The 12,671-nt window shown below is 42.2% G+C and overlaps 1 protein-coding gene across 9 annotated transcripts in view; it reads left to right on the forward strand.

Annotated features, from left to right (window-relative positions):
* DEPDC5 (DEP domain containing 5, GATOR1 subcomplex subunit) overlaps nt 1–12,510 on the forward strand; it is a 49,527-nt gene extending 37,017 nt beyond the window's left edge. For 4 of the 9 annotated variants that reach the window (XM_072880008.1, XM_072880007.1, XM_072880010.1 and 1 more), the window contains 10 exons: nt 108–259; nt 1,040–1,117; nt 1,559–1,691; nt 2,553–2,661; nt 2,958–3,182; nt 7,132–7,301; nt 8,245–8,416; nt 9,510–9,570; nt 10,647–10,729; nt 11,628–12,508. In XM_072880008.1, the coding sequence (XP_072736109.1) occupies nt 108–259; nt 1,040–1,117; nt 1,559–1,691; nt 2,553–2,661; nt 2,958–3,182; nt 7,132–7,301; nt 8,245–8,416; nt 9,510–9,570; nt 10,647–10,729; nt 11,628–11,923 (1,479 nt within the window). In that variant the 3' untranslated portion in view covers nt 11,924–12,508. Of the gene's footprint in view, nt 1–107; nt 260–1,039; nt 1,118–1,558; nt 1,692–2,552; nt 2,662–2,957; nt 3,183–3,460; nt 3,540–7,131; nt 7,302–8,244; nt 8,417–9,509; nt 9,571–10,646; nt 10,730–11,627 lie in introns of those variants that run through there. The other 5 variants (XM_072880012.1, XM_072880014.1, XM_072880011.1 and 2 more) reach the window with 4 other exon arrangements.
* Nucleotides 12,511–12,671: the final 161 nt, after the last annotated feature.

Raw genomic sequence — 12,671 nt, forward strand, 5'->3', positions numbered from 1 at the left:
GAGGTACAGATGATGTGGGGAGGGGAGAAAATGGGAAACGGATTACATCATAAATTTCATAAAGATGTTGCCATGTTTACTCCTGTTGCTGTGTTTACTCCTTGCAGGTCTCTATAGATCAATCGGTTCCTGCAACCTCAGATGGCAACACATTGATAAACACGGGGCAGTTACCTGATAGGGGCAACACACAGACCTTGGGAAGTTCCCAGAATGTTGCAGACCAAGGATATACCACAGCTGGTGCTGCAGAGGGCGGGTAAGAAAAGCACAGCAGTGCTATACTGCAGTTCTGTTCAGTCACATTCCCCTTTCTGGTGTCAGGGAATGGGCACTTAAACAGGAACCTGAGAACAAGATGTGCTGTGTCTGTCAGCACTAGAAGGCGCTTGTCACAAGACCTTACTGAAGCATTTCCACGTGCAGGAAGAGTGGTAGTAAAATAAGCCTTGCAACCTAGTTTTCCAGAATTAAATGAACACAAGGCCTGATTTCCCCACCCACAAAAAACCTTCATTCTTCAAGAAATTAAGAACGAAGAAATTCCATTTCTTAAATCTGTTAGCAGAAAACCAGGCTTTGAATTGACATCAGTCTTCTGTCTGTTTTAGCAAAGGGGGGCCCTGCAGGTCTAATTGGATCGAGTAGGTTGATGAAATCCAAGAGATTCTAACCTGGAGGCGAGACACCGGGGAGGAAGCAACATTAAAAATAAACTATATTAGCACCTGTTTCCTGCAGTTGTATATTACAGTAAAAAAAAAAAAGCCAACCTCAAAATACTTGCTCTCAATTGCTCCTGAGTATGGCTGTATGTAATGTAATGTGCATTGGGTCAATATAGCAATGACCTGATGGCCTCAGTGGGAAAATACAGGTCTGATGCTTTTAGTTGTCCTTCTTGAGATGGAAAGGAAATAAATGTGGCAAAGTCATTGTTGGGAAGAGAAGAGATAGCATTTTTCTTAAACATACATATTTAAACAAATCTGGCTGACAGCTTCCTTGATTTTTGAACATGCTTCTGTTTACTTCCCAGCTCTCAGCAGTGTTCAGCAAGCACTCTGACTTCCTCCTCCACCTTGATAGAGATTCTCGAAGCCATGAAACACCCCACGTAAGTTTTTAATATACATATGCTTAACGTCTGTCTAGATGTTTTGTAAGAGGACATGAGGCATGGAGTCACTCAAAGGAGAGCCCCATGTCAGCTGCGGAAGAGTTTTTTAAGCTTCCTTTTGTTACTCAGTTCCAATCTCTCCAGTAAGGAATTTTATACAAATTGAGGTACGAGTATTGCTGCAGAGACTTCAATTATTAGAATCCCAGAAATCTTGTCAAAGCAAGAATTCTCAGTAAGACACTAAAGTGCTGTCAATGTCAGCTCTTCATTTTGTTATCAGGAGCTAATGATACGTCACTCTGGGGGCCTTGTGCGTTTTTTGTCCTGTATCTTTATCCCCCCCTTTTTTTTTTCCCCAGCAGTGATTTTTGTCTTTGTAACTTAAAAGAACTATCAGCCAGTCCATGTTAACATGTGTGGCTTGCTGTGATTCAGCACAGGGATCCAGCTGCTCTCTGAACAGAAGGGCCTCTCTCCATACTGTTTCATCAGTGCAGAAGTTGTACACTGGCTGGTGAATAATGTGGAAGGTGTGCAAACCCAAGCCATGGCGATTGACATAATGCAGGTAAGAGAACTATCAAGGGGTATATGGAGGGCCAGAAATACCTCACTCTGTGAAGAAAGTAGAATTGTAGAGGAAAGCATAGCGATAATTTGTCTCTTATTAAAGTTCTCTTATTGATAGGTATTGAAAACAGTGTTCAGCAGAATGAGATAATTATGACATTTTTTGGATTCCTTAACACAAAACAGCAACATGTTCTTCAGTAGTAATATATATTACTTTTTCCACTTACATATGATGACAGTTCTGTGTATAACCTCCAATTAGGTAGTAGTTATCAAGAACTCTCCATTGTGTTAGAATTAAGAGGCACTACAGTGATTTGGTTTTGGGTTTAGTTTTGGTTTTTCTTCTGATAATTAGTTAATGAAATTGTAATAAAAACAGCATATGACCTCATTTTTATGGATGCTGAAGTACACACACTTTATGCAAGATACACTGCTTGTGTTCATGAATTTTTTTTTCTTCCCTATCAAACTGTGTCAGGGGCAGAAGGTTGGAAATGTTTTGGAGTTCATTCCTCTGCTGAGATCCCATATCAATTAACGGAGAACCTAGCATGTTTCCAAACTCTTACCTTCCTATAAATCCATCTATAAAACCAGAGCAGGGTAAGGGAGGAAGGCAGACATCTGCGGAAAGGTCAAACACAATTTCTCAGGGAGATAAGGACTTGCTACTTTTACTGAATATCAAGAGATAACATTGCTGATATTCTTGTTAGGCACGTATCTGGACAAAAAGATGTCAAGAAAAAAAAAATTATTTCCTAATGTTCTCTAGCAACCTTTTTATGTAACTGGAAGAGTGACTTCTCCTTTTTTTGTCGTGTTTGCTCTGTTCTCTTTTTTTGTTCAGAAAATGCTAGAGGAGCAGCTTATTGTCCATGCATCTGGAGAAGCTTTACGAACCTTTATTTATGGCTTTTATTTTTACAAGATTGTTGTGGAGAAAGAACCGGACCGAGGTCAGCATTGTGTTATTACAAGACTTTCCTCATTATCCCTTTGCATAATCACCAACTGTACTTGATTCTTACCGGTGCTGCAGCAGAAATGCACTTTGGGAGCAACCAAAACCACTGCTCTAAAGAGAGTCAAAGAAACTCAGACTTTTTTTTTTTTAAAAAAAAAAAAAAAGGAATTGCAGACAACATAACCTATTTTTTATTCTTCCCCTTTTTCAGAAAGAACCCTGTCTCTTTCTTGGTCTCGAACACTTGTTTCTAACTGCGATCTGTCCTTCCCCTTGCTTTTTGTTCAGTGGGCATGCAGCAGCCTGCTATGTGGCACACAGCTGCTATGGATGACTTCTCCGCCTTCCAGAGGAAATGGTTTGAGGTGGCGTTTGTGGCAGAAGAGCTCCTGCACTCGGAAATCCCAGCGTTTTTCCTGCCCTGGCTGCCCAGCCGCCCAGCCTCCTATGCAAGTAGGCACAGTTCCTTTAGCCGCAGTTTCGGAGGACGGAGCCAGGCAGCTGCACTATTAGGTAGATTCACAGCACAGGTGACAGCTGGGGAAGTTCAAGGGGATAGTTTGAAAGGGGAAGAGCAGCCAGCCAAGGGTATGATCTCACGTGGACCAGTAACAAAGCTGCAAATTTCATGCTGGCCTTACATGTGTCTTGCACGTGGACTTGTTCACATATGCTGGAGGTGTGTTTCACTGGCTGAGCAGGCAATTTTTGCTTCTGAGTACTAGAATACAGTAAGAAGTATTCTTTAAATATTCCTTGTTCCTGAGCCTCCCCCCCATGCTATCCTCTAGAATTCAGAGAGGAAAATACTGACTTTGTCTCCTTGCGGATCCAGAGAGACTCTTCACAACCTGTGATGAGCATGGAGGGGTAAGTTGTGAGAACAGCAGAGCAACCAAAGGGTACTTAAAATGACATGTCTAATTACTTCTTAATGGCAAAAGCCACAGTGAGATCCAGATGTGTTAGAAGTTTTCTGTGATGTGCTGGAGGCTTCCCGGCTAATCTGAACCATGTATAGCCACCCTCCTTATATTAAAGTCTGGGAAGCCCAGCTACAAGTGATCCCTGCAGTGTGGAGGCAGTAGGGTTTGTGTATGGAAGATCTTGCTGTTGGGCAAGATACCATTATAATATCTAAAGTTCCGTAGTGTGTGAAGTATAACACTGACTACCACTAACAGCCTGTGAAACATGCTGGCTGCATGATTGACTGTGTTGCTTTGTCAGCTTTTTGTTGCATTTCCAGGCCAGCCTGAGTCACTTGCTTTTGTTCCTCTTTCCCTGTTTAAAATTATGAGAAAAATCATTGCTATGGAACTGCAACTTCAGCTTTATTTAGATGCATCTTTTAAAGGCGTATCAATTACGGATAAAAAGAAAATACTGCTGTTCTCCTGTTTTGTATATTTGACCTTCTGAAGAGAAGTGACTTACTGCCGGTGTAGTATCTCTTAAACCTGAAGTTACAGTAATCCTTGTGTATTTCTGAAAGCCTTGTTTGAAGAGGAACAGCATCAGAAATGGGAAAGTGTTAAGGATAGGAAGTCTGAACTAATGGTTAATTCCCTGAAGCCAACATATGCAGGATATTTTTCCCTGTCACACGATAAATCTGTTGCCTTGGCTAGTATCCAACCCTATTAGCTCAATGATTGGCCAGAGCTGAAGCCTGAACGTAGGCTGGCACGAAAGTATTGTGAAGGCTGGAGGCGCTTGGGCCAGATCCTGTTCCTGCTTTGATCTCTTACTCACTATTTAGCCCAAGAAAACCACTTCACTTTTCTATGTCTGTCCTCTTTTGTGAGATGAGAAGCCTGAGACTCAGTAAGCTTGCACCTGGGGAAATGGGCGAAGAAAGAAGGGTGCTTTAGTGCCCCTCTCACCTTTCTTTAACGCCAGCCAGGAAAAGAGTATATTCCCTCAGCATGCGATGTAGTTACACACCTGTGTAGCCCTTCTTTTTCATTTCAGTTGGAATTATGTCTGTTCTGCTATTTAACTGATTTCTAGTCCTTGGATGAATGAAAAATGCCTCCAGATTGCTCACATGCAGTCTTGGTTATTCCAGGAATAATAGTTTCTTGGAGAAAAATCCAGTGTGGAAATTTTTTCTGACATAGGAACTGGTTTAACTGGTGTTTCTGTGCTGTCCCTCTTCTAAACAGTATTCCAAAAAAAACTTTAGCAGTTCATCAGAGGCAAGGAGCTTTACTAAATCCAGATGACCTCTGGTCCACGTGACTTCATTTGTTCCTCTCTTGGCTTTGATTTGGTTGTGGTTTTTATTTCTTCCCCTCCCCACCTTCCCTAAATGTCAGGCTGTGACGTAAAATTGCATGCAAGCATTGGGAGCTCGGGAACAAGCTCCACTTATCTCAAATCTTTATCCCTCCCAATTGCCCTATGACTTGCCCAGTGATTGTCCCCTTTCCCTTCCTGGTGGAAGTCTAACCTGTGATATACCTAATCTTGTCCCTTTTGATTTATAGCAATGCATGCACTAGCAATTGTAGTCATGTATGTAGTGTAGTCTGTGACTGGAGAATAACCTGCCTGCTCCTCTCCGATTTACTCAATAAATAATTTGTTAAATACTCAATGCGTACAAGACAATTGGAAAACAGGTGAGTCCTGTTAAAATTAGATCTACGGAAGCCAGAGTTTATTCTATTAAAATTATGTTGGTTTTAATCTGAAGCTTCTGAATTCAGACACATGGATATTTCTCATGAGTTTTTAAGGTCCTTTTGATTAGCTCACCTGGTTGGACTGTGTTCCTGTTGCTTTGCCTGTGAATTACAGCTGCAGGCAAGGTGGAGAGAGAAGCTCCAGCCCTAATGGAGTCTGAATTATCTGGAAAAAGGAACAGTCTAAGGGAGCAGGGAGCTCATTCTTCACAGTGTGCTAGTTTGGGACACTGGACTGTGGTGTTATCACTGACCTCTTAGCTAATGACCAACATCTACCTGACTGAGCTGCTTTCGCTTTACAGCTTTTGGGATGTTGTTTTCCAACATACTTCGTTACAAAACTGGCACCATAACCTTCTAACCACAAGCATTGCATTCACAGTGATATTCCACTGAAAAGGAGCAAGAAAAAGAAAATCATAAGATGTTGGTCTGTCTGACAATACCAGACCAACTCAGAAATTGCAGATTATACATTTCCCAAAGACAAAAATGGATCTTATTTACAAAACAAAACTGGGTGATGTTCTTCCATTTTTCTTTTTTTTTCTTTTTTTTTTTTTTCTGTTCCTAAGCTGCAGTAATAACAATATAAAGGATTTTCTTATAACCTTGAAAACTGTCTCCAGCTAACTTTCAGTAGAAGTGAAGGTGGGAACTTTCCATCTACCTTGAGGAAGAACTTCAACCATTTTTTTTAAACACCATTAAGCCATTAAATTATAAGGTCATTTAAAAGCTGACCATATAAAAGGGTGCACATCATTCTCTACTTAAGCAAGAAATAACAATATCCATCCCCCATGTATGCAATAAAAAAAAGGGCAAAGGTTTTTCAATAGTAGTATTGCAGCCCTTTGTTTTGTATCAATTTTTAACGTTATAGAAATGTTAAATTATGTATTTGCCTAAAGAAAAGTTGAAAGTGACAACGTGGTTCATAGCAGGACTTTGGTCTCAAAGTCAGGAGATCTGCGTTCTATCCCTGGCCTCGCAGTCCACCGTATGATACCAGCCAAGTCACTTCCACTTTCTGTGCTTCTCTTCCTCTCTTGCCTGATATCTGAGATTTTCTTTCACCGGGATGCTGGGGTGTAGGGCACAAAGGGAGCTGGATCTTGGGCACTATCCCAGCACTTACTGCAAAGCAACAGAAGGTATTCCAGTGATCGTAACGCTGCTGCATGAGTCTTGGCTGAGTTTTCATGCTTTTATAAAAAGTGTTGGATGTGCAGTTTTAGCAATTGCGGTAATGTGGGATATTCATATGGGCTTAAAGAAACAACAAGTTTAACTTCTAATCTCCTTTAGCTGTGGAAAGTCCTGGAATGCTCCTGCCCTGTGTAACAGCACCCTGTTGTGATTTCTGGTGGGGGCATATAGAAATATTAAAACCAATTTGGAATGTCTTGGGTGTGAAGGAGCTGATGTTGTCTAGCCTTATTTAATTATGGCACCAGTCGCTTATTGATTAGCTGCTTAATTCTTGGTTCTGTCTCTTATTGCAGCTGAAACATCTTTTGACTGCTTAGGGAGGTAGTTCTGTGGCACAGACCCCTGATATGAGTAATACTTCAGGTTGTTTGTCTTTTGTGATCTGGATAAGCAGCATTCTGGGACTATTCTGCTAGCCCAAAAATATTTGGGGAGCAGTGGGAGGACAAATTAATGTCAAATAGCTTGTCTTGTTTCTTCTGTTCTCTTCATCCTGTCTCCCACCCTCTGTTTAATGCATCTTTTAAATATACCCCTATTCCTTGGCTGCGTAGCTGCCACAGTGCCTGAGCAACGGACAGTGACGCTTGATGTGGATGTGAATAACCGCACTGACCGTTTGGAGTGGTGCAGTTGTTATTACCATGGCAATTTCTCCCTGAATGCTGCCTTTGAAATCAAGTTACACTGGATGGCAGTGACTGCAGCTGTTCTTTTTGAGATGGTAAGAGTCCTTGTGTTCTGGGTGGCCGCAGCAATGCCTGTGTGGCCTCTGTATCCCTTATGCTACTGGGGATGCTGTCATGTGAAGTATTAGGAGAGAGGCAGTGGGTTGGATCTGCCCTTATTTCCATAAGTAATTTTACTGGTGGTTGTTAGCATTGCTGCATCTGATCATTATTTATCATGCTATCTATAGTCATTCTGTCTGCAGGATAGTGTTCTGCTTTTAGTGGGTTTCATACACAGTATGCAGAGATCAGTACAGGTCAACGTGATAAATTTAAGTCCCCCTTAGGCAAATCTTAAGTCTTGAGCTGGGTCTTTGGAAAATAATCTATTTCACATTGCATTTCTTATATCCCCAAACCTGAAAACTTTAAATCTCAGTGGAATTGCTTTCATGACAGGAGTTTTCCAGGCAATGTGTTCTTCCTGTTCAGCAATGCTTTTTAGCATTTTTTTAACTTGCTGAAAAAATTTTGAATTGAAAATGCAAGTGGTTTGTGCCACTTTTTAATTTTTAGATTTTTTTTTTCCCTTTTGTAGCTTCTGTAAAACTCAAACTAACACCAGGTTTTACCCCACCCAGCCAGATAGCACTAGGTGATTGTTTTTGCTTTTATTTAAAATCTATTGCACTGTTCCAGTAAAGCAGCAGTGCTTAGCCACTGATGATAAGTAGGCTGAATCAGTTCCTGAAAAATGTCCTATTTTAAAGTGCTTTCTGATTGATGGGGCACTTAAAAAAGGAAAGCCTGATGTCTTGTGCTTGTACTGCTTTGCTTACGAGGACGCTTCTGTGCTTGCCATGCAAAGCAAGCTGAGCCTGTGGAGAATTGAGCACGTCTGATCTATTCTCGGGGAATGAGTTGCTCCTATGCACATAAGTGCTTTTCTTCAGTCTGACATATGTCATATGATTCATTGTTTGAATCTTTTCTCAGGTTCAGGGTTGGCATCGGAAAGCCACGTCCTGTGGCTTCTTGCTAGTTCCAGTCTTGGAAGGCCCATTTGCGTTGCCCAGTTACTTATACGGGGACCCACTTCGAGCTCAGTTGTTCATCCCACTCAATGTTAGCTGCTTGTTGAAGGAGGGTAGTGAGCATTTGTTTGATGGTAAGAAATGTTCTTTGTTTTACCCCTTGGTGTACTTTTCTACAGGCAGGTCCCTTCTGGCATGTAGCTGACATGACGAACCTCATTTACCAGACATGCATTAGCTGGTTGAAGGGCCTGTTTTTGCATTCCAGCAGCCACTCTCAGGAAGGTGGTGCTCAGAGGAAGCTGTGCTGGCAGGCTAATCAGCATGCAACAGCGTATGAAGTTGGTAGCAAGAAGTACGAAGGCACAGGAAAGGTGGTCACCCCAGTGATCTTTGTTGCCATAATGTTGCATACCCTTATAGAGCCTATATCAAGTAGTTATTCTGTTTGACATGATGTTATACTGTAAGAGTCTGTTTTGCTGGTAGACCCTGCCCACGGCTGCTCTGCATTTGTATCCTGCATTTGTTTATTCTTCCCCTCAGTGAGATTAGGCTTGCACGACTGCCATCCGCTTTTTTTTTTGTTGCCATGGTTACATTCACAGTAAGAGTGTTTGCACATGAGATTAAGAGCTAGAAACTGCAATCTCCTTTTTGGCAATGTGACCTCGCCCTTTTGAGTGATGCTGTTGTGGTAAGTCTCAGGTGGAAGCTCAAAGATCAGAGATATCTGTCCCCATGCAGAGAGAGGCAAAATTGTATCGTGAGAAGGGCTCTGTTTTAGAATAGTAAAGATGATAGTTTTCTTTATTTTCATTAACCCTTGACCCAGTGTCTCGGTATAAATGTGAAACAATCAGTGACAAATCCATATGTTGTGAGGTCACTGTAGCCCCACTGACTTTAAGTATTTTCAGAGCCCTCTGTGGTGACACACAGCAGCCCACTCTCCTTCCTTCCCCCTCCCACACACCCCATTACGTTCCTCTCCTTCATCTCGAGAGACACAAAAGCTAAATTCAGGGATGAATCTGCTACTGGAATGTACAAGACACATCTCTAATAAGATGGTATTCAAGGGACAGCTGACAGAAAAAGTGTGACTAAAAGAAAGGGCTAGAAAAAATGAATTGCGCAGAGGTCTTCTGAGGAAAAATGAAGTATTGAAAAGGAAGGAAATAAAGTGGCTTTACTAGGTAATTGTTACCTTTTTGCTTGTTTCAGGCTTCGAACCAGAAACATACTGGGACCGTATGCATCTCCTCCAGGAAGCAATAGCATACAGGTAAGTACAGAGCAGAATGACTGAAAGGTTCATCTCTCTCTCCCTGCGTAATCTAGGATGAAGACCTATGCTGAACAGTCACTCCTGAGTTGCGTGGGTTCTGTGCTGTCTGCCTCTCTGAAGTCTGCTTGCAGATCATCAGACTAAAACATGACTAGTATGCCTGGAGGTGGTTCTGTGGGTGCAAGGGGCAGGTAGATAGTGTTTCAGCCTGTCACTCATTAGCAAACCATACTCTCTTCCTACGGAGGGCATTGGCTTTGGAAGGTGCCCTGTTATTCTAAGTTAGAAGCAGATAGACTGTAAATAGATCCCTTTCTGAGAAGGGACAGTTACTTCCTTCATGTGGACTTAACACAGTCTTGAACGGGATGACAACCAATGACTGACAATAGGCAGGAGACTGGGATGTGAGCTCTACATAGGAGGCTGGGCCCAGTTTAAGAAGGAATTGTTGGAAAATTTGAATACTATCTAGCCTTACCCCTTTGTCTGCTTGAGCTGCCAGTTTTTCATGGTATCACTGCCAAAGTCTTTTTTGTGATAGACTGCCTTTTGTAGTGGACTTTAGCTTGGAAATAAGCTTTCATTAGCTTAGAAAGCAGAAGAGGAACAAGTATTCTCCAAACAGCAAAGAAGTGTCAGGTGACCTGCTTGAAGTTCTGTGTGGAATATTGCCCAGCATGAAAAAAATGATGTTACAGCTTGAAACATACCCAAAGAATGTCTGTCTTGACTATTGCTTTTCCCTCATTCGTGTGCAGCTGCCCCATTTTGTCAGAGACTGCTCAGTGCCCTCCCAAACTGAGCTACTGGTACTCTTGTTTCCGGCACGAGTTAGGACAGAGATTGGTGTGGAGTTACAAGCTTTCACACTGTGCTTAGCAGGGGCGGAGAATATTTGGAGAAGCTCAGCTCTCTTCATCCCTTTTCCCCTTGCCTTCAGGCCATAAGAAGAGGGAGCCTTTGTGACAGTGGAAGGTTTTTCCTGGTGCCCCTGCCTTGGGCTGAGGAATCCTAGCTGGAGTGGTGCTTTTTTTTTTTTTTAATAATTTCCCTGGTGTTTGTTTCTCCAGATTCGGATTTGTGCAAGATAAATACTCGGCCTCTGCATTCAACTTCCCAGCTGAGAACAAGCCCCAGTATATCCATGTCACAGGTGAGCAATATTTGGCAGGCATTGGGGCAAGGAGGAGGCTATTACAAACAAAAGAACCGTTTTACATGCAGCTTGTGTTTTGTGTCAGTGATGTTGGTCCTTGTTATGTTGCTAGTCAGATGACAAGAAGCTGTATCAGCCAACACAAACCAGAAAACTGGAGAGGCAGTAGGAAAAGCACAAAGTGTTGCTGCTAATCAATGGCATTGGTTTGAAATCTTGCTTTATAGTGTCTCTGAAACTTTTCTTTCCAGGAAAAGAAGAAATAAAAAAAAAAGGCAGAGCTTATTCCAAGTGCAGTGTAAATAAATGTGTATCCAGAAGCTAGAAGGAGGGAAAGGTGTTGGGCCAAGTCAGTGCTCTGTTCTCATGCTTAATGTCAGTTGTAGATGCATCTCTACCCATACACACTGTGTGGGAGATAGATGAAGCATTTGGGATCCACTTGCTCTCATTATTATTCTTCATAAATGCTGGTGATCTATCAGCACTTTGAACTAAGCTCCATGCATGGCATATTACAGTAAAATAACAGTATGTTCAGAGGGGTTGCTGAGACATGAAGAGACATGAAGACAATGACAGGAAGAGAGCTTTTGGAAAATGGCAGAAGAGAATGGAAATTGATGTAAGATTAGAAAGATGGATCAGAGCCTACAGCTTTGCTTCTTTCCCTTCTACTGAGAGAAAGGCAAAACTAAGTGTGCTCTCTCCCAATGTTGTTGTTTGCGGGAAGTAGCATGTAAAAGCAAAGGAGGAAAAGTGTATCCCATTTTATCTTGCTAAATGGCAATTAAATGAAACTCAGGCCAGTCTCCTTTTCGGAATTCAATAAGTCAGCTCCCAGTTGTAGGGACTTAGGTCTGCCTAAAACTAAAGCCCTGTCTGTTTCCTCCAGGGACAGTGTTTTTGCAGCTACCATATTCCAAGCGGAAATTTTCTTGCGGGCAGCAGCGACGCCGACGCAACTCCACTAGCTCCACCAACCAGAACATGTTTTGTGAAGAGCGCATTGGGTACAACTGGGCCTACAACACCATGCTGACGAAAACGTGGCGGTCCAGTGCCACTGGGGATGAGAAGTTTGCTGATCGGTTGCTGAAAGACTTCACAGACTTTTGCTGGAACAAAGATAGCCGGCTTGTTTTGTTCTGGACTGATTGTCTAGATAAGATGCATGCTAGTGCTCCGTGAAACAGGGTTGTATCTCTTAGGGAGACAGCTAGAAGCTTTGCCTTGTGGCAAGGAAGTAGAGGTGAAGGATGACTGGAAAAGAACCTCTGTTGGATTCATCTTGAGGGTCCAAGAGGACCTGATCAATGTTGCTGTTGATATTCAACAGAATTTGATTAAGCCCTTTGAAAAGGAATCTGAGCTCTTGGCTTGCTGATATCTATCACCTGACCTCAGCTTGGTTTCAAGTAGTGGCAGTCCTTTGATTGCCAAAACTTCAGTTAGAGCAGAGGTAAAGGAGGGAGTGCACAATGGTTTTCAAGGGCAGTTAGATTCAGCACAGAGTGTGATGGTAACAGCTCACTGTCATTGGAAATGATTCGTGCTGTTTGCATCTGATGTGCCTGACAGCAGCCTGCCTCTTTCCCTTTTCAGGTGTACCTGATTGTGTGAATATGTAAGATAAAATGTGAGAGACACTTGTTACATTTCATACATGTAAATAAGTAAAAATGCAGAAAATCAAGTGACCTGATGTTTTGTTGTAACTCCAGACAGCAATACAGAATCGGGGAGTAAAGGAGAATAATTGCCAAAAGGAAATATTGCTTCTAGTGTCCAGCATGATAATGAAATGCCCAAAGTTCAGTGGTGGGGCTTTGTCCTTCAAGCATCCAGGACTTTGTGTCTCCAGCTCTGGATCTAGAACAGTGTCATGCAGCAGGAGCAAGAAGCCAGTTACTGTCCTGCAAGGCCTAGGGCGAAATCA

This window comes from Ciconia boyciana, chromosome 15 (assembly GCF_034638445.1).
Source record: "Ciconia boyciana chromosome 15, ASM3463844v1, whole genome shotgun sequence".
Taxonomy (NCBI): Eukaryota; Metazoa; Chordata; class Aves; order Ciconiiformes; family Ciconiidae; genus Ciconia; species Ciconia boyciana.